The sequence below is a fragment of the Triturus cristatus genome, chromosome 11 (genome assembly GCF_964204655.1).
Source record: "Triturus cristatus chromosome 11, aTriCri1.1, whole genome shotgun sequence".
Lineage (NCBI taxonomy): Eukaryota > Metazoa > Chordata > Amphibia > Caudata > Salamandridae > Triturus > Triturus cristatus.
Genome location: NC_140594.1, coordinates 213,320,626 through 213,342,483, shown reverse-complemented (window position 1 = coordinate 213,342,483; position 21,858 = coordinate 213,320,626). Strand labels below are relative to the sequence as shown.

The 21,858-nt window shown below is 47.9% G+C and overlaps 1 protein-coding gene across 4 annotated transcripts in view; it reads right to left on the bottom strand.

Annotated features, from left to right (window-relative positions):
• The window catches only part of UBE3B (ubiquitin protein ligase E3B), a 389,404-nt gene that overhangs the window by 158,939 nt on the left and 208,607 nt on the right, over window positions 1-21,858 (bottom strand). For all 4 annotated transcript variants that reach the window (XM_085632991.1, XM_085632989.1, XM_085632992.1 and 1 more), the window contains exons 18-19: window positions 14,650-14,749; window positions 12,218-12,337 (exon numbers count right to left, since the gene is read on the bottom strand). In XM_085632991.1, the coding sequence (XP_085489117.1) occupies window positions 12,218-12,337; window positions 14,650-14,749 (220 nt within the window). The remainder of the gene's footprint in view (window positions 1-12,217; window positions 12,338-14,649; window positions 14,750-21,858) is intronic.

The following is a 21,858-nucleotide window of genomic DNA, read 5'->3' as shown; positions in this document are numbered from 1 at the left end:
GAATGATCTTAGTACGGAGCTTGGTAAGTGCACTCTAGATGTGCCCATGGTGAATGGTGCCACCTTCCGGTACTACTTTAAGCAGATGAGGCAGTGCTAATTGCTCACACCCTCAAAGCCTTGCGTCATTCAGTTTGCTCCTTTGTTAATTTCATGGACAAGTTGGACTTATTAACACATTTTAATAAGTCTTTTATAATGACCTGTTGCCCAAAGCGTACGCGACCTTTAACTATTGCTGTGGGCAATAATGTGTTATGAAGCACTAACACTTTCTTCTATTTGGGGGTCACTGTTAGCTCATCTGGGTCATGGTTAGGGCATATTTCACAAAATAGGATCAAGCTTTCAAAGGGTATTGTCTCTCTGCTTAGCCTTCCATCACCTAAGGGTAAGAGGGTCCTCACACCTCTCCTGCAAAGATACTCCGCACAGTTGTACCTATAGCAATTTATGAGACCTGGGTGACTTGGTTATCCTCCAAAGGGAGGAAAACTGTTTCCTCCGGAGAGTTTTGTCAGCCCCTGCATCAACCTCTGTAGCTATCTGGAGTTTTGAAGAAGCAAAATTAGCCAAGGAGATAGTTTTAGACTGCTTGTCATGCGACAAGGGTCTCCTTATTACCTGCATAGCGTATGTTAAAAAATCCATGGAAGCTACTGGATTAGCTGAACATATTTCTAGATAGAACGTCACGGGCAGCCCCTGTCAGGAAGCAAGTACAAGCTCTATTGAAAAAATTAACTGGAGAAGAGAGGTTGAGTGCTGAAAGTCAAAAATCAAGTGTTAAGCATTATTTATATATTAATACAGGAACATTTCTACTAATTATCTGCAGAACACTAGCAAGAGTTGGGAAACATCTCTATTGTTCAGCTTTCGGACTGGCATAATGAAATACTACCTTTTTCTTCCCGGCTAGCCACCAACCCCAGCTTGACTCTAGACTATGCCCATGCACTAATTTGTATAAACAAACCATGTTACATTTTCTCTTTTTTTTCGTGAATAATCTAAAAAAACACCAACAAAAAAACCTTTTTTTAAGGCTCAGGAGTCTACAGCTCTGGTCTCAAGCCTATCATTTTTTACTAGCACTGGAAGTGGATTTGTGACCTTATTTCTCAAAGCTGCACTCCGCTCTAGGAGGTAGATGCTTTTAGATTAATTTATTCATTGCTCCAGTAGAATGATGATTTAGTATTTGACATTCTCTTAGGCTGATTGTTGTCTATTCCAGCTTTTATTTACCAAGATTGTTGGACAGCTTATTTTATTCAAACTTGATGATGTCATGTATTTTACTCATGTGTTTTTTATTTCTCATTATGTTACATGTATTCTATTGCTATTTTGCAAGTTTGGCACACTTTTATGGCTGTCAGCAGCCGAATAAAGAGGATTCCGATTCTGACTGTTTAATTTGTCTTGTCAATTACACAAAAAGAGAGTTTCCGGTGCCCAGTCTTTTTGTTAGTTGGGAAGTAAAACCCGGAAGCCATGCGGAAATGGAAGCAGCAACCAATAACCAAAATGAGCTGTTTAAACAAGTGTGAAAAGTCAGACTTCCTCTTAATATCTGTATGAAAATGTATATGAACAAAACATTGCGATGTCCCAATAATATTTTAGTTGGAGATGATGAGTAATGTATGTAAGGTGCCCAACTTTACAATAACAGTTTCCGGAAGTAGCGGGATGGGTGACATGCTACTCCAGGCCCCCCGCAAAGGTCATACCATTGCCTAAAGCCAAAACAAAAGAGTACACAAACTAGACAAAGGACCAAATGGGAGAATGTCTCTAGCTTGTGATGCCTATATGTGCTTGAAATGAGTCTCTCTCTCCTCCAAGAGCGTGATCCATTGGTTTGTATAAAAACAAAATCAATACACCAGGATTACATTTTTTTGCAGTATGCCACGCGTAGAAATCAGTAGAAATACTCTAGCAATGCAAGCATATATGAAGCTTCCTCTAGCATAGTGCGCCACAAACTTTTCAGAAATACTATGCATTTTTTAGAATGACAATTGTCAGCAACCCACTTAGATTTAATGGACAGGAGTTGGGCAATTTTTTGATGTAACTGTAGTATCATGTGGTAGGACAAGTTCATTTACATACAGCACATTTTCCATTGAAATGGCCACTAAATTTGCACAGACATACACACAGTTTTATTGATAAGACTATATTGCAAACAAATAATAATGTGCGAAAATCGGGTTTCACTTAATATTCATCATTTATGCATCACCAAGTTAAGCCTCTTGGTTTGTTTTGATCCTATTAACATCTTCAGAATTACAAAAAAATGATTTTTGCTTTCCTAACTGCTAAATGGTATAGTTAATTTACAGGCATTTACATTTTATTGTGTGGTACAAAAACATGATCTTCTACAGTCTTTCCTTTCATTCTCCCATATCACTTAATTCACTTTAGTTTTCTTTCTCTGACTGTAAAGTGAGAGTAGTTTGAGATCACCAGTTCCCATGCTAAAACAAGCATTTGCAATGCAATAGGTCTCGCATTAACGCGAGTTTGAGCTATTGACATTGTAAATGACAATGCCTTTTATTTATGTTTTGGTTTTTAAAACATAAATAAAAGGCATTGTCATTTACAATGCCAATAGCTTAAACTCGTGTAAATGCGAGACCTATTGCATTGCAAATGCTTGTTTTCGTTTTCACTTACCCGCAAGACTTCTCCAACTTTTCTTTCTCTCACTCGCCAGGCCTTTCTGCCCTCTCTTTTATCCACCTACCCTCCCTCCCTCATTCACATCTTCTCGCGTTCAATGTTTGTCGCCTCCATCTCTTCCGTTCTACTTTCCGCTGCCCCTGCCACCCTGCTTACTCCCCACAGCCTTCCACCCCGCGCACAATCTCCTCTTGTACTCTTCTCACTCGCTGTCCTTTCTCCATCTCCATCCTTCTCTGGTAGCTCCTGTGCTCCCTCTCTTACGTGCCATTTCTACCCACACATATTGCGTCTAAGGGCTGAGAGGTGCGGGTGGAAGGAGGACCAGTGAGGAATAAGAATCGTGTAAGCACCAGCGAGTTCCATGTCCCAGCAATCGATTGATGCTGTCTGGGTCACTTTTGGAGCGCCCCTTTGCTTCAAGGGCATTCGGTCACCCCTAAATAACAGTAACCGGCCCATCAAAACGTGTCGTTCATTAATGTATGTGTTTCTGTCTGGGATGCCGCCATCTGACTGTACTTGCCTGGCTGCGTCTATCTGCCCAGCAGCGTATACCCAGCCTACGTTTCTGCTCCTGTACCATGTTTCTCGAGGTTCCTGAGTCTCCCCCACACTGGAAATCAGAGTAGATAGAATCAAGCCATTACCAGCTCGATGGCAAGCTAAAAAAAACACACACACACATACAAGAATACTCATGCCCTCTAATCCGCTGCTGCAGTCCTGCACATGTAGCAATACCCTTCATGGTCTTGCCCCTCCCCTTCACACCCCCAACTTCCTTTTGCTTCATGCTCAGCGGGGGCCTTACACATCAGCTTGCAGCGCTCTTTAATACATGTTTGGGTGTGCGATTCCCTAGCTCAGGTTTAAATGCTGCAGAATTAAACCGGAGCACAGCGCCAATAATTGGTGTTTTAAGAAGACGCGTCGTTCACTGTGACCCTTACCCACTGAAAACATCCTGTGGTTGTGGGCAAATCGCTTAATCCCCCAGTGCCTAAAATGAATGTGTCCGTCTGTAATGTACCCGGTGCTCATGTAAAGCGTTCTTTGATACCTTCAGGTCGAGTTCGCGCTATATAAAACTACAATAATAATGGAGCAATCAGGCTGGCGGATCACTGTTGTGGAAGATGGGAAGAGAGTAAAAGTCCATAAAAGAGCTGTCCATCACCATGTTCGCGCCAGAAGACAATATGCTATACATATAGCTCCCTTTTATTTAAACAACATCATTAGCACAAAGGCACAGTAGGTTAGCTTTCAAGCAGGGGCCTCTGTGGTCAGAAAACGTTTGTACTGCGCCATAGTCGTGCTGCTTCTGAACTTTATCTCCCTGTCGTCAGGCCAATAACATATAATATTAATGAAAACCGGACGCAGCTAAATAAAGAGCAGGAGAAGGAATTCCGGCGTTCCTGGGGGATTATCGACGGCTTCTGCCAGCGCGGCTGTCCGCGCCGGCCGGAGGAAGCCCGTAGGAGCTGTACACGGTCTGATGACGGTGGGTCTGTGTACGTTGTGGTGTCCCTGTCAAAATATGGGGGGTATACGTTGGTTTTTGGAAGCTCCTCTGGTTCATCCTCCGTCCTCCGATCGCGGCGAATTGAGTCATTAAAGAACAAGTTACTTACCTTCGGTAACGATGTATCTGTAAGAAACATTAGTTAGTTAGATTCCTCACCTTAGAATATCCCCAGGCGTCAGACTGGATCCGGAAGATTTTTGTAGCAATACCCCTTGCGCGTCGCTAGGCGTCGTCTGCGGCTCCGCGTCCGTCGTTGGCGTTGTGCGCCGGAATGACGTTGTCGGAGTACTTAGATGCCGCCCTCGTGCGCTGACGTTAGTTCTTGTACATAGCTTTCCGCGCCAGGAACACAGAGCCATGCAAGAGACCGACACTGGTGCCAAAAAATCTAGGGCCCTGAAAAGGATAGCCTTAACCCTAGATGTCGGTTCGCAGAACGGGGAGGATGGGTGGGTCGGTGAGGAATCTAACTAACTAATGTTTCTTACAGATACATCGTTACCGAAGGTAAGTACCTTGTTCATCTGAAAGAAACACGTTAGTTAGATTCCTCACCTTAGAATAGATACCCAAGCAATTCCAACCCCGGTGGTGGGTCTGCGAACCAAGATCACACCAGAAAGTCCTGGAGGACAGAACGGCCAAAGAAGCCATCCCTCCGGACTTGGCTGTCTAGGCAATAGTGCCTGGCAAACGTGTGCAGCGAAGCCCACGTCGCCGCCTGACAGATGTCCTGCAAAGGGACTCCCCGTCCCAAAGCAGTAGTAGCCGCTGTGGCCCGAGCAGAATGGGCTCGCAGCCCAACAGGAGGGACCTTTTTTGCCAAGGAATAACAGGTTTTTATACACAAAACGACTCACCGGGAGATGGTCCGTTTGTGCACAGCTTTCCCCTTCTTAGCACCCACGTAGCCAACGAAAAGCTGGTCGTCCACCCGGAACTGTTTCGTGCGGTCCAAATAGAAGGAGAGCGCACGTTTTGGGTCCAGACGGTGGAGCCGCTCTTCCTCTTTAGAAGGATGCGGAGGCGGAAAGAAGGTGGGCAAGGTGACAGATTGCCCAAGATGAAAGGGGGTCACCACTTTCGGTAGAAAGGAAGGACGAGACCGAAGGACAACCTTGTCCGGATGAACAGATAGAAAAGGAGGCTTGGACGATAGAGCCTGGAGCTCACTCACCCGTCTAGCCGAGGTGATGGCTACCAGGAAAGCAGTCTTAAGAGTCAGAAGACGAAGAGGACAATTGTGAAGAGGCTCAAAGGGAGCGCACATCAGAAACGTTAGGACAAGATTCAAGTCCCACTGAGGCATTACGAAAGGGACAGGAGGGAACGTGTGAGTAATGCCTTTAAGAAAGCGTGACACTACAGGGGACTTGAAAAGAGAGGGCTGATCAGGAAGCCGTAAGAAGGCAGAGATGGCAGCAAGATAACCTTTCAAGGTGCCCAGGGCAGAGCCCTGCTGGGCCAAAGAAAGAAGAAAGAGGAGAACCTCAGAAAGAGGGGCGGAAAGGGGATCCACAGCCTTTGCTGTGCACCATGCCACAAATTTGTTCCACCGGCAGGCGTATACCGTCTTTGTGGAGGGACGCCTGGCTGCCAGAATGATATCACAGACTTCAGGAGGCAAGTCAAATGGCATCAACTGCCGCCGCTCAATCTCCACGCATGGAGGTGGAGGCTGGACAGGTTCGGGTGGAGGACCGTCCCCTGCTTCTGCGACAGAAGATCCTCCCGAAGGGGCAGACGTATCGGAGGATCGGTCAACATACTGAGTAGCTCGGGATCCCAGTACCTTCGTGCCCAATCCGGAGCCACCAAGATGACTTGGGCCCGGTCGCGCCTGATCTTCTTCAGGACTCTGGGCAGAAGTGGTATAGGCGGAAAAGCGTACAACAGACCGCAACTCCACTCGCGACGAAAAGCGTCGCCGAGCGAGTGCCGCCTTGGAAATTCCAACGCGCAGAACTGCTGACATTGCGCGTTCTCTTCGGTGGCGAATAGATCTAACCAAGGCTCTCCCCACTGCTGAAAGAGACCTTGCGCCACTTCGGAGTTCAGACGCCATTCGTGATCCATCATGCACCGGCGGCTGAGTTCGTCTGCTCTGGCGTTCAGAGAGCCCGCCAGATGTTGAACCACCAGGGTGATGCCCTGGTGTTCCAGCCATGTCCAGAGGCGCAGGGCCTTCTGACAAAGGGTCCACGAACCCACCCCGCCCTGTTTGTTGCAATACCACATGGCGGTGGTGTTGTCCGTGAACACCTGCACGACACTTCCCCGGACAGAGGGAAGGAAGGCTTTCAGTGCAAGTCGGATCGCTCTCAGCTCCAACAAGTTGATGTGGAGGCGAGACTCCGCCGGAGACCAGAGGCCTCTGATCTCCGCCTCTCCCATGTGGCCACCCCATCCCAGGAGGGACGCATCCGTCACTACGACATGCTCCGGTAGGGGTAGGGAGAGGCTCTTGCCCGTGACCCAATCGCGGTCCGTGAGCCACCACTGCAACTGCTGTGCAGTGCCCTCCGAGATCAAGACATGGACGGACAGGTTGCCGTGATGCTGGGCCCACTGAAACTTCAGGTCCCACTGCAGAGCCCGCATGCGCCGCCTGGCGTGATGCACTAGTAGGATGCAGGAGGCCATCAGCCCCAGAAGCCGCAACACTAGCCTGACCGAAACCCAGGATAGAGGCTGAAAGATGGGAATCAGGGCCTGTATATCCCGGACCCGCTGTTCCGGTGGATGAACCCGGAACTGCACCGAATCGAGAACCGCTCCGATGAAGAGGAGCTTCTGAGAGGGGCTCAGGTGTGACTTCGGCACGTTGATGGAAAACCCCAGCAAATGCAGGAGATCCGCCGTAGTCTGGAGGTGGGAGACGACTGCCTGGGGCGAGCTCGCCTTCAACAACCAGTCGTCGAGATAGGGGAAGACTGGAACCCCTGATCTGCGCAGATGAGCTGCGACCACCGCCATCACTTTCGTGAACACCCAAGGGGCACTGGTAAGGCCGAAGGGGAGCACGGTGAACTGAAAGTGCTCCTGACCCACCATGAACCGCAGGTAACGCCGGTGGGCCGGCAGGACGGGGATATGGAAATATGCATCCTGCAAGTCCAACGCTACCATCCAGTCTCCAGGGTCGAGGGCAGCTAGAACCTGAGCCAAAGTCAACATTTTGAACCGTTCCTTCCGGAGGAAGGCATTGACGTTCCTGAGGTCCAAGATAGGGCGTAGGCCCCCTTTGCCCTTCTTGGGAACCAGAAAGTAGTGGGAATAACAACCACGACCTACTTCTGGGCTCGGAACGCGCTCGACAGCCTCTTTGGCCAAGAGGGCCGAAACTTCCTCTTGCAGAAGATTCAAATGATCCTCCGAGATACGGTGGTGCTGCGGTGACATGGCTGGAGGGGTCGTCTCGAAGGGGAGGGAGTAGCCCCATCGGACGATTTGCAGCACCCACCTGTCCGAAGTAATGGTACGCCAGTGGAGCAGGTGATGGCGAACCCGGCCTCCCACTGGCGAGGAATGGGCCTGAAAGCTCGGACTAGGAAGGCTTTGAGGTGGATGCTGCCGGGGTGGATGTGGACTGACCGCGTTGTCCTCCAGTACCGCCTCGGCGGAAACCACGTCCGCGTGCAGGCTGGTTCTGCGGCCGGTGGGTAGGTGGACGTGAGGGGGTGCCCCTTCCTTGGCCACGAAAGGAGCGAAAAGCGGAAGTTTGTGGCCACGGGGCCGAGAGGCCCAAGGACTTGGCCGTAGCCCGGGAGTCCTTGAAGCGAGCCAGCGCACTGTCAGCTTTCTCACCAAAAAGGTGAGTGCCATCAAAAGGCATGTCCATGAGAGTGCTCTGGACATCCCCTGAAAAGGACGTGGACCGCAGCCAGGCGTGACGTCGAAGCGCCACCGTGGTAGAAATCGCCCTACCCAGCGAGTCCGTAGTGTCGAGTCCACATCGGATTGCATGGCGCGCTGCATCTCTCCCATCGGCCAGAGCTGAGGAAAGCCGTGCCCGGGCTCCTCCTGGCACAGGGGCAGCACGTCCTCCACCGTATCCCACAGAGAGTGGGAATAACGGTCCAAGAGACAGGCGGTGTTCAAAGACCGCAGGCCCAAACTGAGTGAGGAGAACAGCTTCTTACCAAACTGTTCCAGTCTCTTGGAATCCCGGTCCGGAGGAGCGGACCGGAAGGAGGAATGGGAGGTAGAGGCCTGGATAACCAGACTCTCGGGGGTGGGGTGTTGGGACAGAAAACTGAGGTCGCCCGGAGCAGGGCGGTGGCGCCTGGCAACGTTCCTATCCACAGGAGGGACTGTGGAGGGCTTGGACCAGGTGCCCTGCAGAACGTCAATGAGGGCCTCATTGAATTGCAGCAAAGGCTCAGAGGAGCATGCGGCAGACTGAAGCACCTCAGTGAGGATGTTAGTCCTCACAGCCACGGCAGGCAGCTCAAGCCCAAGGGCCATGGCCGCCTTGCGCAGCACCACAGAAAAAGCTGCACCCTCCTCCGAAGCCACAGTCGGAGGAGAGATGAATCCAGTGTCCGGTGAGGTATCCAAACCACTGGCCTCCCCCAGTTCATCTGCCCAGTCCTGTGAAAGTTGGCCCTGAAGGGCCAAAGGGTCCACGGACCCCTCCCAGTCGCCCCCGTCATCCGATTCCTGGTAAACAGGAGGAATGATCGGAGCCAGTCGATAGACAAAATGTGTCTCTAGCGGCGTCGGATGCGGCGTCGGGCGGCGCCGCACCGGCGTCGGGACCGGACAGGAGCTGAACCGGGGATCGGCGTCGACCGGAGGTGGCACCGGTGTCGACGCCGGCGGAGGAGGCGTGACTAGGTCGACCGGGGCCCAGGCACGGGCCCCTCGGGGACCTGCGGCATCGGGGCCGGAGCCGCCGGCGCGCAAGGTCGCTCAGTCGAGTCCGCGGGGCCCGAAGGCGCGCCAGCGGGCGTCGACGGCGGGGCCAGGCTCCTCATGGCCGAGAGGAAGGCACTGACCTCCGCCGGCATTGCGTCAGTCCCAGGGACCGGCGGGTATGGGGATGTGCGCGGCGCCTGCGGCTCCAGCGGAGCCGCGGGGGTGGAACCACCCTGACCCTCGGCCGAGTCGCGCGACCGGCGAGGGGAGTCCGAAGAGCGGTGTCGCCTCTTGGACTTCTTGGAGCGCTTCGACTTACCCGAAGACTTCGAGCCAGACGAGCGACGATGTCGAGTGCGGCTCCGCGACCGATCCTTGGACCTCCTCCTGGACTGGGATCGAGAGGTGCGCGGAGCCGAGTGGCGAAGCTCGAGAAGCTTACGGGACCTAGCTTAGCCTAGCTTTCGAGGTAAGGGCCATACAATCGGAGCACGACTCCGCGTCGTGGTCGAGGCCCAAACAATACAGGCACCGGCGGTGATGATCGGTCACCGACATCAGTCGGTGACAGTCGTCGCAGGCCTTGAAACCAGGCATCCTACCGGCACCAGAGTCGAGAAAGTTACCAAAAAGAGTCAAAAAAGTTAGTCAAAAAATGACTAAAGGGGTAGCTCTCCCAGATCGGCGCTTACTGGCGCGGAAAAAAGAAGAACTGACGTCAGCGCGCGAGAGCGGCGTCTAAGTACTCCGACGACGTCATTCCGGCGCACGACGCCAACGACGGACGCGGAGCCGCAGACGACGCCTAGAGACGCGCAAGGGGTATTGCTACAAAAATCTTCCGGATCCAGTCTGACGCCTGGGGATATTCGAAGGTGAGGAATCTAACTAATGTGTTTCTTTCAGATTTGAGTATTCGTAACACTTTTCATTCGCAGTGCTTAGAAAATGTAGTATAAAACTGTTTATAAGCCAGTGTATATTATATGCTATGTCTTCCCATCCTCCAGAATTTTCAGTCAGTGAAATCCGGCTCCCAGCCACTTGGGGAGAGGCAGAGTAGTACGAAAGAGTAATGGAAAATTACCACCCTGGTGACTGGGCGATGAATGTTATCTTACTAATCTACCTCCGTCACAGCTTCTGCCGTGCAGTCCCCTCGGTAGGTTCATGCTGTGTTTTAACTTTGCCGGCTGGAGGAAGCCCAAAGGAGCTGTACACGGTCTGTTGACGGTGGGTTTGTGCACGCTGTGGTGTCCCTGTCAAAATATGGGGAGAATACGTTAGTTTTCAGAAGCTCCTCTGGTTCAGCCTTTGGCTAAATAAAGTACCCACCAATTATGAAGGCAAGGGCAAAGAATTCCAGAAACAACATAAAGGAAAAAAAAAATGTCCTTTTAAATTAGTTTGCTGTCTCTGTTGAAGGAGGGAGAGGCTGGGTGAACGTTGGGGAAGCGGAGGGTGGGAGTCTGGGAGGAGGCTCACTGGCTGTGTGGAGACGATATGGCAGCAGGGGGATCTCTTATCTTTATGGGGCCATGTGTTTGGCCCCATAAAGATAAGAAACTGCTTTGCGACAGCAGCAAAGCAGGTGAGCCAGTCCGGCTCGGAGACAAAGGGTGTGAACAGAAAACCCTAATTTCCAATGGCAGGCCACCGTTTAGCATAAACGGTGATGCCATACAATGGAAATGAGGGCCGGGGCTTAAAGCCCTTTTCTGAAAGTCCTCTCCTATAAAATCTCTCGCAGAGGCGGAGCAGCGCTTTGCGCTGCACCCCATGTGAAACCTAAAAATAAGTAGCAACTTGTCAGAAGACACAGCCTGACGTTTGACCTCTGTCTTTGAATCACAGCAAATGTGACAAGATATATACAGAATGTAAAGGCATCTTTATTTATTGCTTAGACTTTCATAACACACCAAAAATTAGCTCGCAATCCACAATTTGGGAAACAATGCTTTACCGTCCTCACTCATGGCCATGTTTCGTGCAACACCAATGCATCACTTCCCCCTAGAGGGTTTAGCGTGTAAATATGTAAAAACAAAAAAGCCAGTCAAATTTGAAAAAGATGGGGCTGCTTAAGGTTGAGTAATCTCACCACAATGGAAGGAAGTTACACATAGAAGGGTTTTTGCACATGTTTAATGGAATATGAAACAATCATAGCGATCTATGCACTTTGTGATTATTGATCTCTATCTTTCCGTCAAGACAATTTACCTTCTGCATGAGTGTTTTTGTTGGTAACTTTCCTATTACTCTTTTCACTCTCTGCTAATGGAAAACATGGGTATATTAATTATGGTAACCTAAGATATATAATATCATTTTCTATGTTTGAGATTAGTAATATATATACCAGCATAGAAATATGCATGTGTTGAGTTGTTACAATTGTTTTGCTAATGTGAGTTGGTTTTTTGCATTGTTGTTAACTGCCAAATCTTTACAATATATTCCATGTGCTTAGGACAGAACTGTGGCAGTTCCCTGACTGGCTTGGCAAAGGTGATGGCCTCTTCCATGTCAAAAACATTTAGAACACAAAGAGTCGTGGGTTCCAGTGCATGCTTAGAGCACCTGGGTAAACTCATTTACATTTCCTTGCAGATATAATTTCCTGCTGGATGAAACCTTTGTAGGAGCTCATTAACGAAGATCTTCATTGCAGGGTTTAATGTAGGGATGCAAGATGCTTTTAAAGGAGTCAACTTAAGAAATTTATGAGAAACATGATAATTCGACAAAATAACTGCTATTGGTCAATGTCATGCTAGACAGAGAGCTCTTTGCGAAGATTCAGCACATATCTGACACATTTAAATTAATTGTAGTTTTGCTTTCATCCACGTCTTATGTGCCTTCATACAAGATGCATGCACAGGCTCACATGACAAATTAAACTTAGCCTGATCCAAAAATAGATTTTTGCTGCAGAAAGCACGACATTTATTAATAATCAATTGTTTCAGTAATTCAAATTACAGCGCATTATTTCAGTATTTTCTTGAGGGGAAAGCTGAAAAGTAGATAGGCATTACCTATTGGAGAGCATGGTTCGACCAGTAAAATTTTGCAGTGCAGCTGTAGCCTGAGCAAGCCACTTACCTCCAACATACGAGACCTGCGAATTGTAATGTGAGTAACGTGGGGTGAGGCAGAGCTGGTTTCCACTAATCCAAGCTTCTCCTTTTCTTTCGTTACCATGTTTCGGAAAAGAAGGACCCTCTGCAAAAATAAAACTATACTATTTATTCTAAGAGGAGCATCATTCCTAACTTCTTGCATCTGTCGTCATTATGCATCTGTTAGTATGTGACATAAAATACAGACATGTTTGTTCTCAATTTTGCATCCACAGTACTCTACAGTTTACCACCTCTGAAATGGAAATTACACTCGTTTTTTAGCAGTGCAAAAAATGTAATTGTCACTTCTTCTACAACAGTTGCTAATAAGAGATGAAAATCAGTCTCCAATCAAAGGAAAACCTGGCACTAAAAAAAGACTCATCAGCATGTATTCTCTGTATATTCAGGCCAAACCTAAAATGCTTTCCAACAGGATATGTACCGTTTTAGGTCGTCCGTCTTTATGTTTGGATTTTGAATTCTGTTGTTTTACTTGTGACTGAAGCTCACACTTCAGCACAGAGTGGCCTGGGTCTTTCAATGTTTAGAGAAAAAGCCAACAATATCAGGAAGATCTGCCTTAACGCGATGCACTATTTTTGTAGATTTGGGACTATTGTATCCCCATTCACCGACAACATCAGCTTGCTGAATGGACTCCTTTTATCACTCATTTACACTACTTTGAAAACCATGAAGGTCATTTAAACGTGTGTTTAATTTTTCTGCTGTTGCTTAACTCCTGCCAGTGGTATTTGCAAATAACTGCAGTAAACTAAACAAACCTGTCTTCTATTTGCAACTTTAGCTCCACCTGCTAATCCATTTAATATTTTTTATTTTTCTGTGGGCTTGCTTTATAGGTATAAGTATGGTTCACATCAAAGTGAGTCTCTCAAAAAGATTTCCAACATGCCTGAGTGAAATGAACGGTAAACATGTTAGTGGTTGTAAGATCTCTCAGAGCTCCCTCATATAATTTTATTAAACATTAAATGCCTAATTATGATGGTGGCCGGACTGCAACCTAAGGCTCGTCGGTTGCAGTCCAACCGCCATCTACTGCTGCGGTTCGACCGTCCCATTACGATGCTTGCGATCGGAGGCAACAGTCAGAAGGACCGACTGACACTTTCCGACAGGTGGGAAACGCACCCTAATCCCTTAAGGATGCCATTTCGGCCGTCGAGATTATGATGTCGGATTCTGACAGCCATTCCATGTTGGCCATTCCGACATGGAAAGGCTGTTAGAAAGCAACACTGGGGGCCCCTAGCAGAGCCCCCTTCCCTCCGTGGCCCCCTCATGTGGGCCTGGAGGGCACCAAACATCCCTGCACCGAGTGGCCGGCACCACAAGGTGCCTGCCACGCGGTGGAGGGATGTTCACAAACTTCCATTTTTCATTGACAAATGGAAGTTCTCGAAAGCACTATGCGTGGTTGCATCCTAAATGGGGTGTTGGAAACATCAAACTATGGTCGGGCGGTTCCTTCGACAGATATTGTAATCGGGGCCTAAGCGTTTTACAATAGTGCACACATTTAGCTTTTTAAGATGAAGCTGCATGACATTCCTTCTCACAAGCATTCTAAGTTCAGCATTTTCTCCATCTCTGTGAGGGTAGCATTGATCTGCTTTTTTCTCTTTAACATGAGTGCCATTGTTATGATGGTTTGCAAGTGTTTTACAGCCCATTCTTGTTGGCACAGATGCCCGCAAACTGAGCCTTTTGTTATCACTTTTTAAGAACAAACTAGCTCACAAGCTTGCAGGGATGCATTCTTTGGACTTGGGAAATTACATCTCCTGGTTGAAAGTGATTGGTATTCTCTTTTCTCATTACCTTGGTTTGCACCTTAACAATCTCAAAGTCATTCTTAAAGCACACTATTTCACTAATTAGAATTCTGGTAGCATATGTGCCCTACTGCTAAAACCAGACACAAGGCATGCACGCCAATGTTCGTATGTTGATCAACAAATATCATTGAGAAGAAGAGATCACCCACCGTATAGAAATACCTACCCACATGTTGCTAGAGTGAATGAGTAATATTTTAAACGACTGCCCCTAATAACGGTCTACAATGGTTATTCCGAGAGGAAGTGTTTGACTGCCAGTGAAGGCTCCATAATGGTTAATGCAAAGATGTCTGTGGGCATTTACTCCCTTGCATGACTTTTATCCTCATGTAAATGAGGGTGCTTTCCATCCCCCAATACACTTGAAACCTACTTTGGCAGGGGATTCAGCCCTGAGGATGAGTTTCCAATATCGCTTATGTTATATATGGGCCAGGTGATACACGGCTGCCCAATGAGAATCACTTTTCACATCGTGCTGATGTGGCCACAACTGCAAAGATCCAGAATAAAATGAGCAGACTGTACACAGGAAGTTACTCACATTTTTATGAGGAATTACATGAGGGATGTACTGTAAGAGCAACTGGGCTCGCTTCTTATCTTTGTCAAGTTCTTGAAAAAGCAGGCTTGGTTTCAGATCCCTGCAAGAAAAACAGGACATATAGTCAGTCATATTTTGGAAGTCAGCATGAATTAAGAGTAGGCTTATGCTGAAAGAAGTAATGTTTACTATGATACATCAAAAACAACAAAAGATGCCACCTGAAACACTATCCTCCCCATTTCCATTCAACACCAGCTAGTCAAAGGATAAAGGATATAGAGGCGGAGTGTTAGGGGTAAGGGATCGACATTGCTTGAGCTAGATGCATAGTACTGTGTGAGATCCAGAGCTGTCGCCCTCTCTCATATCCTGCTTAGGACACCAGTTTTATCGTGGTTACCATATAACTATTTTAAATTTGGGAACCATACTACTAGTTCTGACACGAAAGAGATGCATTGAGTACATCACGGGTAAAAACACATGCACAGAAAATTCACAATAATGTTGCTGCTAATGGGACCAGAGGCTCTGATGAGGGACAGCCTAAGAAAATAAAGATAATGCTAGCATTTATAGACTAGGCATTTTAGCAACCAATCAGCATGGAAAATTATGATTGATGTTATACTTGAAGGCTTTTAATATTTTAGAATTCCAGATAGCAGTGCGTGCATTACAATTATAAACCTAAACTCGTCTTAAAGCTTCTAAACTCATTTAGTATGCAGTTATGGCTTGTCTGAGGCACAAACCAGAAATGGAAAGTATCTATAACACATTACGTTGATACTACACTACAACCGGGCTAAAACAACGCTTCCAAAGATAAAGCTTTAAATATAGAGGAGCCCTCAGAAAAGCCTATGTTATCAAAATATCACAATACATTACCTTAAGAGTCAGCTCAGCACTTTATTTAAGACATTTGGGGGAATATGTATCAAAAAAGACATTTGCGATTCTCCAAATGCGATTTTTAGCGAATCGCATTTTGAGAATCGCAAACCGCGATGTATTAAAAAAAATCGCAAATAAATTGTGGTACTCAAAAATTCGCAGAATGACACTGCAAACCCACTATTTGCGATTCATTAATTGCGAAATCGCAAATAAAGAATAGCAAAAATAGGGAATCTGCAATTCAGGTGCAGCTTGATGACATCACACCCAGGAAGTGGGAGTGCCTATGCTGCACCTGATTGCCTGAGGCTGAGTCAGAGGCTGTGAGGAGAGGCAGAGAACTGGGCACTGCATTTACAAACATCCACAATGGATCCCCAAGAGAAAGAGAAGGACAAGGATGGGGCAGGGAGAAAGAGAAAGTAGAAGTTCAGTCAGAGGGAGCAGGAGGTGCTAATAGAGGAGATGGTACTCAGCCATGAATTATTATTTGGGAAAAAGTCACTCCGTGTCCCAGAGTCCAGAAAGAGGAAAATATGGCTGGACATCCAGGCTAAGGTAAATGCTGTTGGTGTGACCCAGCGCACAGTGGAGGACCTCAGAAAGAGATGGTATGACATGCGCACCAGGTCAAAGGAGAAGGTGGCAACCAGGCTGGCGGAGGCTAAGAAGACTGGTGGGGACTACCAACTGCAACAGAGTCAACACCCCACGAGGAGTTGCTGGAGTCCACCCTTCAGCCCGAGAGCGTCATTGGAGTGGCTGACATAGACAGCTCCGACCCTGCAAACACCAGCCAAGGTAAGATGTATGCCAAATCCATCCTCACACATCACTATCCCATTCACACACTCAGGAATGCACCAACTACAAAGTACGTATGCTACTCCAGTACACGTTTTCCAGCACACACAACAATGCATCATGGGAGATGTAGTCAGATGCATCAGACAGTGGGGCAATGAAACACAGCAATGTAGAAACAGTATGAGAAATCCAGTAAATTTAGAAAGCGGTAGACAGTAGTTAGCTAATACAAACTGAGAAAACTTTATTGAGTGAGAAATGCAGATCATGTCACAAAATCAAAATGTGCCTTTTCATTCACAGCACAACCTGAAACACAGGATGACAGTGCAGGAGCTGAGGAGGCGGCACATATGGAGGAGCAGGCAGGGCAGGAGGACACCGATGAAACCACGCAGACCACACCTGTCCCACCGATAAAGCGCACCATTGTGCCCCCACTGCCACTTCTTGAGGCAGAAACCCAGTCCATAGGGGAGGACAATGCTCAGGCTGAGTCAGGGCAGCGTGCAATACAGGTGCAGGAACAGCACACACTGCAACATAGTGAGGAAGGATCTGTGAGATGCAGGGCAAGGGCGGGCACCTGCGCCGACGCAGATGGTGAACACACGGTGTTTGCTGGACTGGAGGGCAGCACGCTGAAGATACAGCGCCTGCAACAAAGTGTCATGCCCCGCGGTCATGCCCCAGAGAGCAGAGAGTATTTAAGGGGCGAAGGGCGTGCAAACGCTGCTTAGCGTTCTTGCACTTAGCCCCATTTCCGTCCCGTAGGTGTTTGCCTGACTTCCGGTTGGGTGGTGTTTCCTGTTTCCTGTTGTGGACGAGTTGCAGAGAACGAGTGCCGGCGTATTTGTTGTTCCCGGTGAAGCATGGCGCTGGCGTTTTTGAGCCTACAGAAGCGGCAGCTCTAGATGCGCAATTCCCTCTGGTTGGTGTGGCTGTACCCGAGTGTTTCCCCAGCACCAAGTAAGGTCTAACAGTTGGTGTCTAGTTCGTGGGTCCCGTTCCACTCGCTGTTCCTTTCAGTGGATTCTGGGACTGAACCTTGCCTTAACAGTCTTTTGTTTTTACGTGTGCAGCCTGCAGTTAAGGCGACTCTCGGTCTTTGTCTTGCCGGAGTCTCATTTTGGTTCTTGCTACTGATCCTTTAATATCACTTACTTTTGCCAAGGGAAAGGCATTCCCATATTTTATCCCTACACTACGTTCCGTTGAACGCTTATTAGGTGGTGATGACTGGCGAGGACCATTGAGCATTGATTTAGGTTTTCCACATTGCTGCATAGGAAGCACGCCCTAAGGTAACTAATCACTTGTAGAGAGTGGTAGAAGAAGACGATTGTTTAGCCTCCCACTCAGTACACTTGAATACTTACGGGAGTGATGCACAGATATTCATGCTGACAGTCACCAGAGCGGCTGACGATAACCTTGCTGGGAGTCCTTGCCTTTAATCCTGACGTGATCCATCAATCAAGACCTGCCTTTCTCCCCGCCTATCCTTGTTTTGTTTCCCTGTTTTCCCCCAGCGGGTCCTCCGTACTCTAGAGTCTGATAGAGTCGGATGGACGTGGGGGACGACTGCGGACTTTTCTCCGAGGTTCCAGACGATCCTGTAGAACATCCTCCGCGATCATTACACAAAGATCAATTCGGTCAATTAACCGGCAGCTGGTCTCAGTAAACCACAACCTATGCAACATGAGGGAGGACATCAGGGACATGGCAGGTGCAATCCGGGAACTGTGTGCCACAATGAAGCAGGAGCAGGCAGCCAGGCGCAGGGGGAGACAAGGTTTCAACAGCCGTTTGGACACCTACACCAAGGCGGTGAACCACCTGTGCACTGCCACGAGCCTGCTGTCACGTCGCTCCATGAGAATGCAAGTGGAGATGGCCCACTGCAGCCAGGATGTGGCGAAAGACCTACTGCAGGTCACCACCGCCGTGGCACATGACTCCTGGGCTCAGGGAAGAGCGAGGCGCTTTCCAGCAGGAGCAGCATAACCCCACCAGTGCCCGAAACAAGACAGCGCAGTGGGAGACAGGGTGCAACACCTGAGGAGTCAAGGGAGGGCAGTCAGCACCCTGAGCGTGCACCAGCAGGCCGTTCCAGGAAGAGATGAACTGCCATCACTGAGGATAGCAAATGGGTGAAGCAACCCATTATAACTGGACTTGTGGCTTGCCTATATACCTGCACTGTGGCCATAACATGTGCTACATCTAGTGACACTCATGATGTGTCTGTCAGGCTGTGTGACTAAATTTGTCCTGCAGCTTTAGGATTGAATAAACAGACCTGAACCAAAACATCTTTTGCATTATGTCATTATTTCTCACCTAAAAATAGTTGTGTGTGATCTCATCCAGTCACTGTGGTCCGGCAGCTGCCCCAACTCCAACTGCTGGTCTGCAAGGCAGGCTTGGGCCCTCATCCTCAGAAGTATCTGTATCAGTTAGTTCTGCCGGAATGCCTTTTTCATAGCTATGTTGTGGAACACTGCACAGGTTGCTACAATCTTGCAGCAGGTCTCAGGGCTGTATTGGAGTGCTCCTCCGCTTTTATGCACGCAGCGGAACCGGTTCTTCAGGATCCCAAATGTCCGTTCAATTAGACAGCTCGTTGGTTTGTGTGTGAATCTCCTCTCCCTTGCATTGGCTGGATTGAGGTATGGTGTCATGATGAAGTCCCGCACTGCATATGCACTGTCACCTTCATAATTGAAAACAAGAGGTAAGTTACAGTCCTCCCACCCCAGAGATTTTCTGTATGTCAGAATGTTTGACATGCATTTACCTAGCAGGTAGCCCTCACCAAACTCGCCAGCATTGAGACGTCTGTATATCCCGCTATGTCTAAAAAGAGTTGTGAGTACTGCCTGGGTATTTCGCTACAATATTATTGAGGATATATTTTGCATTGCAGATGACCTGTATGTTTAGCGAATGATAGGATTTTCGGTTTCTGAATACACATTCATTGTTTGATGGGGGGGTGAGGGCCACATGGGTTCCATCTATGTAGCCAATTACGTGGGGGAATTGTGCAATCTGGTAGAAGTCCAGTTTTGTTTGCTGTAATGCCTGTTGTGTGCTGGGGAATTGTATGTGATGTCGTAGCCTCTGTAACATTGCATCCAGGAATGCATGGAAGAAGCGCGACAGGCAACTCTGGGAGACCCCACCTGCTGCTATCACCCCTTGAAAACTCCCTGAGGCCAGTAAGTGCAGTGAGCACAGGACCTGCACATGGGTTGGAATTGTTTGGGTCCTGCGTGCTGGGTGTTCCAGCTGGGGTTTCAGCTCCTCTCTCAGGTCCAAAATGCTGGCTGAGTCCAGCCTATACTTCTCAAGGATCTCCTCATCAGAATGCTGGAACAGAGATATGCACACTCTGAAGATCCTTTCCTGTCGCCTCCTTCTCTGTACTGCAGCCACAAGTCGCAGCCTCCTGGCTATCACATAAAGCGCTGCCATTGTGGAAGTCCCAGTTGCATTATGGGCTTGTTTAAATAGGTTGCACCTGGTTACCACCTGCTTTGAGTTGGTGGTAAAATAGATCTGCAAAACTGCGATTTTCACAAGATGTTTTCATACATAGATTTGCGAATTCCTATTTTGCGATTTCTCGATTTGTGATTTTCGCTGGTTGCGTGTCCCAACTTGCAAATTCACAATAGGAAATCGCAGATTTTGGGGCTTGCAAAATAGGTATTCACTAAATTTGCGAATTTCTATTTTGTGATGCGAAAATGTGTTATACATGGCAGAAGTCTATTTTGCGGTCACAAACAATTTTTGTGATTAGCAGTGTTTAGCGATTGCAATATAGCTGGATACATATGCCCCAAAATGATTTTTGGCGTGTCATCAAATGTAACGAGGGCACACTATAAAAGTGCTGCATTACTTCACAAAGTGAAGGTAGTGTCTTCAAGCTCAGTAACAGGTTGGTACAATGTTGGAGACTGCATGGTTATCTCAAAATCAAGCAGTCATAAAAAGACAAATCAATAAAACTAATAAACAAGCACTGGCGACACCAAATGGATCTGGCTTACAAATTAGTGTGCATGAATGCATCTATCCATGCATTCAGTCAACCATCCATCCAAGCACTAAATCTCTCTTCATCCATTCATTCGGTCACGTATTGCATTCATGCGTCTATTTATCAACCTATTGATTCTTTTTTGCATTTACCCCTTCACAATATCACATACACAGATACTTAACAATCATTAAAAAGGCACTTTCAGTTATTAGACAGACCTATTGGCTTTGCTGCCAGCCTGTGAGATCTCTGAGAATGCATTTTGAGGGTCTGCGAATGCTACTTTGTGAAGGGTGTAGGAGTTCTTTCTGTAGCGTTTGACCTCTGGTATCTGATGGGTGTGAGAGTGCTTTTAGTACTGTGAGACAAGTGTGTGAGAGAATGTTGTCAGCAGTGCCACGCTATACCATCAGTGTAAATGTATGCATACACTCACCATACAGACCATCTCTGACTCCTTCAAGCACCAATGTCGGTCTACACCTCCTGCCAAATCATCTACCACTAGAGATAAAGGGTAATACCATTCTCCTCAACAAGACAAAGAACCAAAATGTGTTGTGACCTGGGACCATACCCAGCCTTCCTAAACACTGCATCTGTATCTGTAAGAGACATTAGTAGTTATAGATTAATTACCTTAGAATTACCCCCAGGAGTCAGACTAGATCCAGATAATTTCTTTCTTAGCAGTACCCCTGCGCATCGGTAGGTGGCGTCAGTCGACTCAGCATTCGTCGTCGGTGTCGTGGTCGCCAGGATGACGTTGCGTTGCCTACTTAGACACCGCCCCTGCGCGCTGACGTCAGTTCGGACACAACTATCCATGCCAGAAGAGCAGAGCCATGCAAGACACTGACCACTGGTGCGCATAACTAAGGCCCTGTTAGGGAGTCCCTATCCCTAGAAGTCAGTTCGCAGAACGGGGAGGCTGGGTGGGGCAAAAAGGAATCTATAACTACTAATGTCTCTTACAGGTACATCGTTACTGAAGGTAAGTAACTTGTTCGTCTGAAAGAGACCGTAGTTATAGATTTCTTACCTTAGAATAGCTACGCCAGCAATACCAATCCCGGATGTGGGTCTGCGAACCAAGTTCACACCAGGAAGTCCTGGAGAACAGAACAGCCGAAATAACCGTCTCTCCGGACTTGGCTGTCCAGGCAGTAATGTTTTGTGAACCTGTGCAGGGATGCCCACGTGGCTGTCTGGCAGGTGTCAACCAGCAAAACTCCACGTCCCAAAGCAGTAGTAGCTCCCGTCGCCCTTGTAGAGTGGGTGCGCAGTCCTACTGGAGTTTCCTTTTTAGCCAAAGAATAACAGATCTTAATGCATTGGACAACCCATGGAGAGATGGTACGTTTGTGCACTGCCCGACCTTTCTTGGTGCCCACATAACCCACGAAGAGTTGATTGTCCACTCAGAAGTCTTTAGT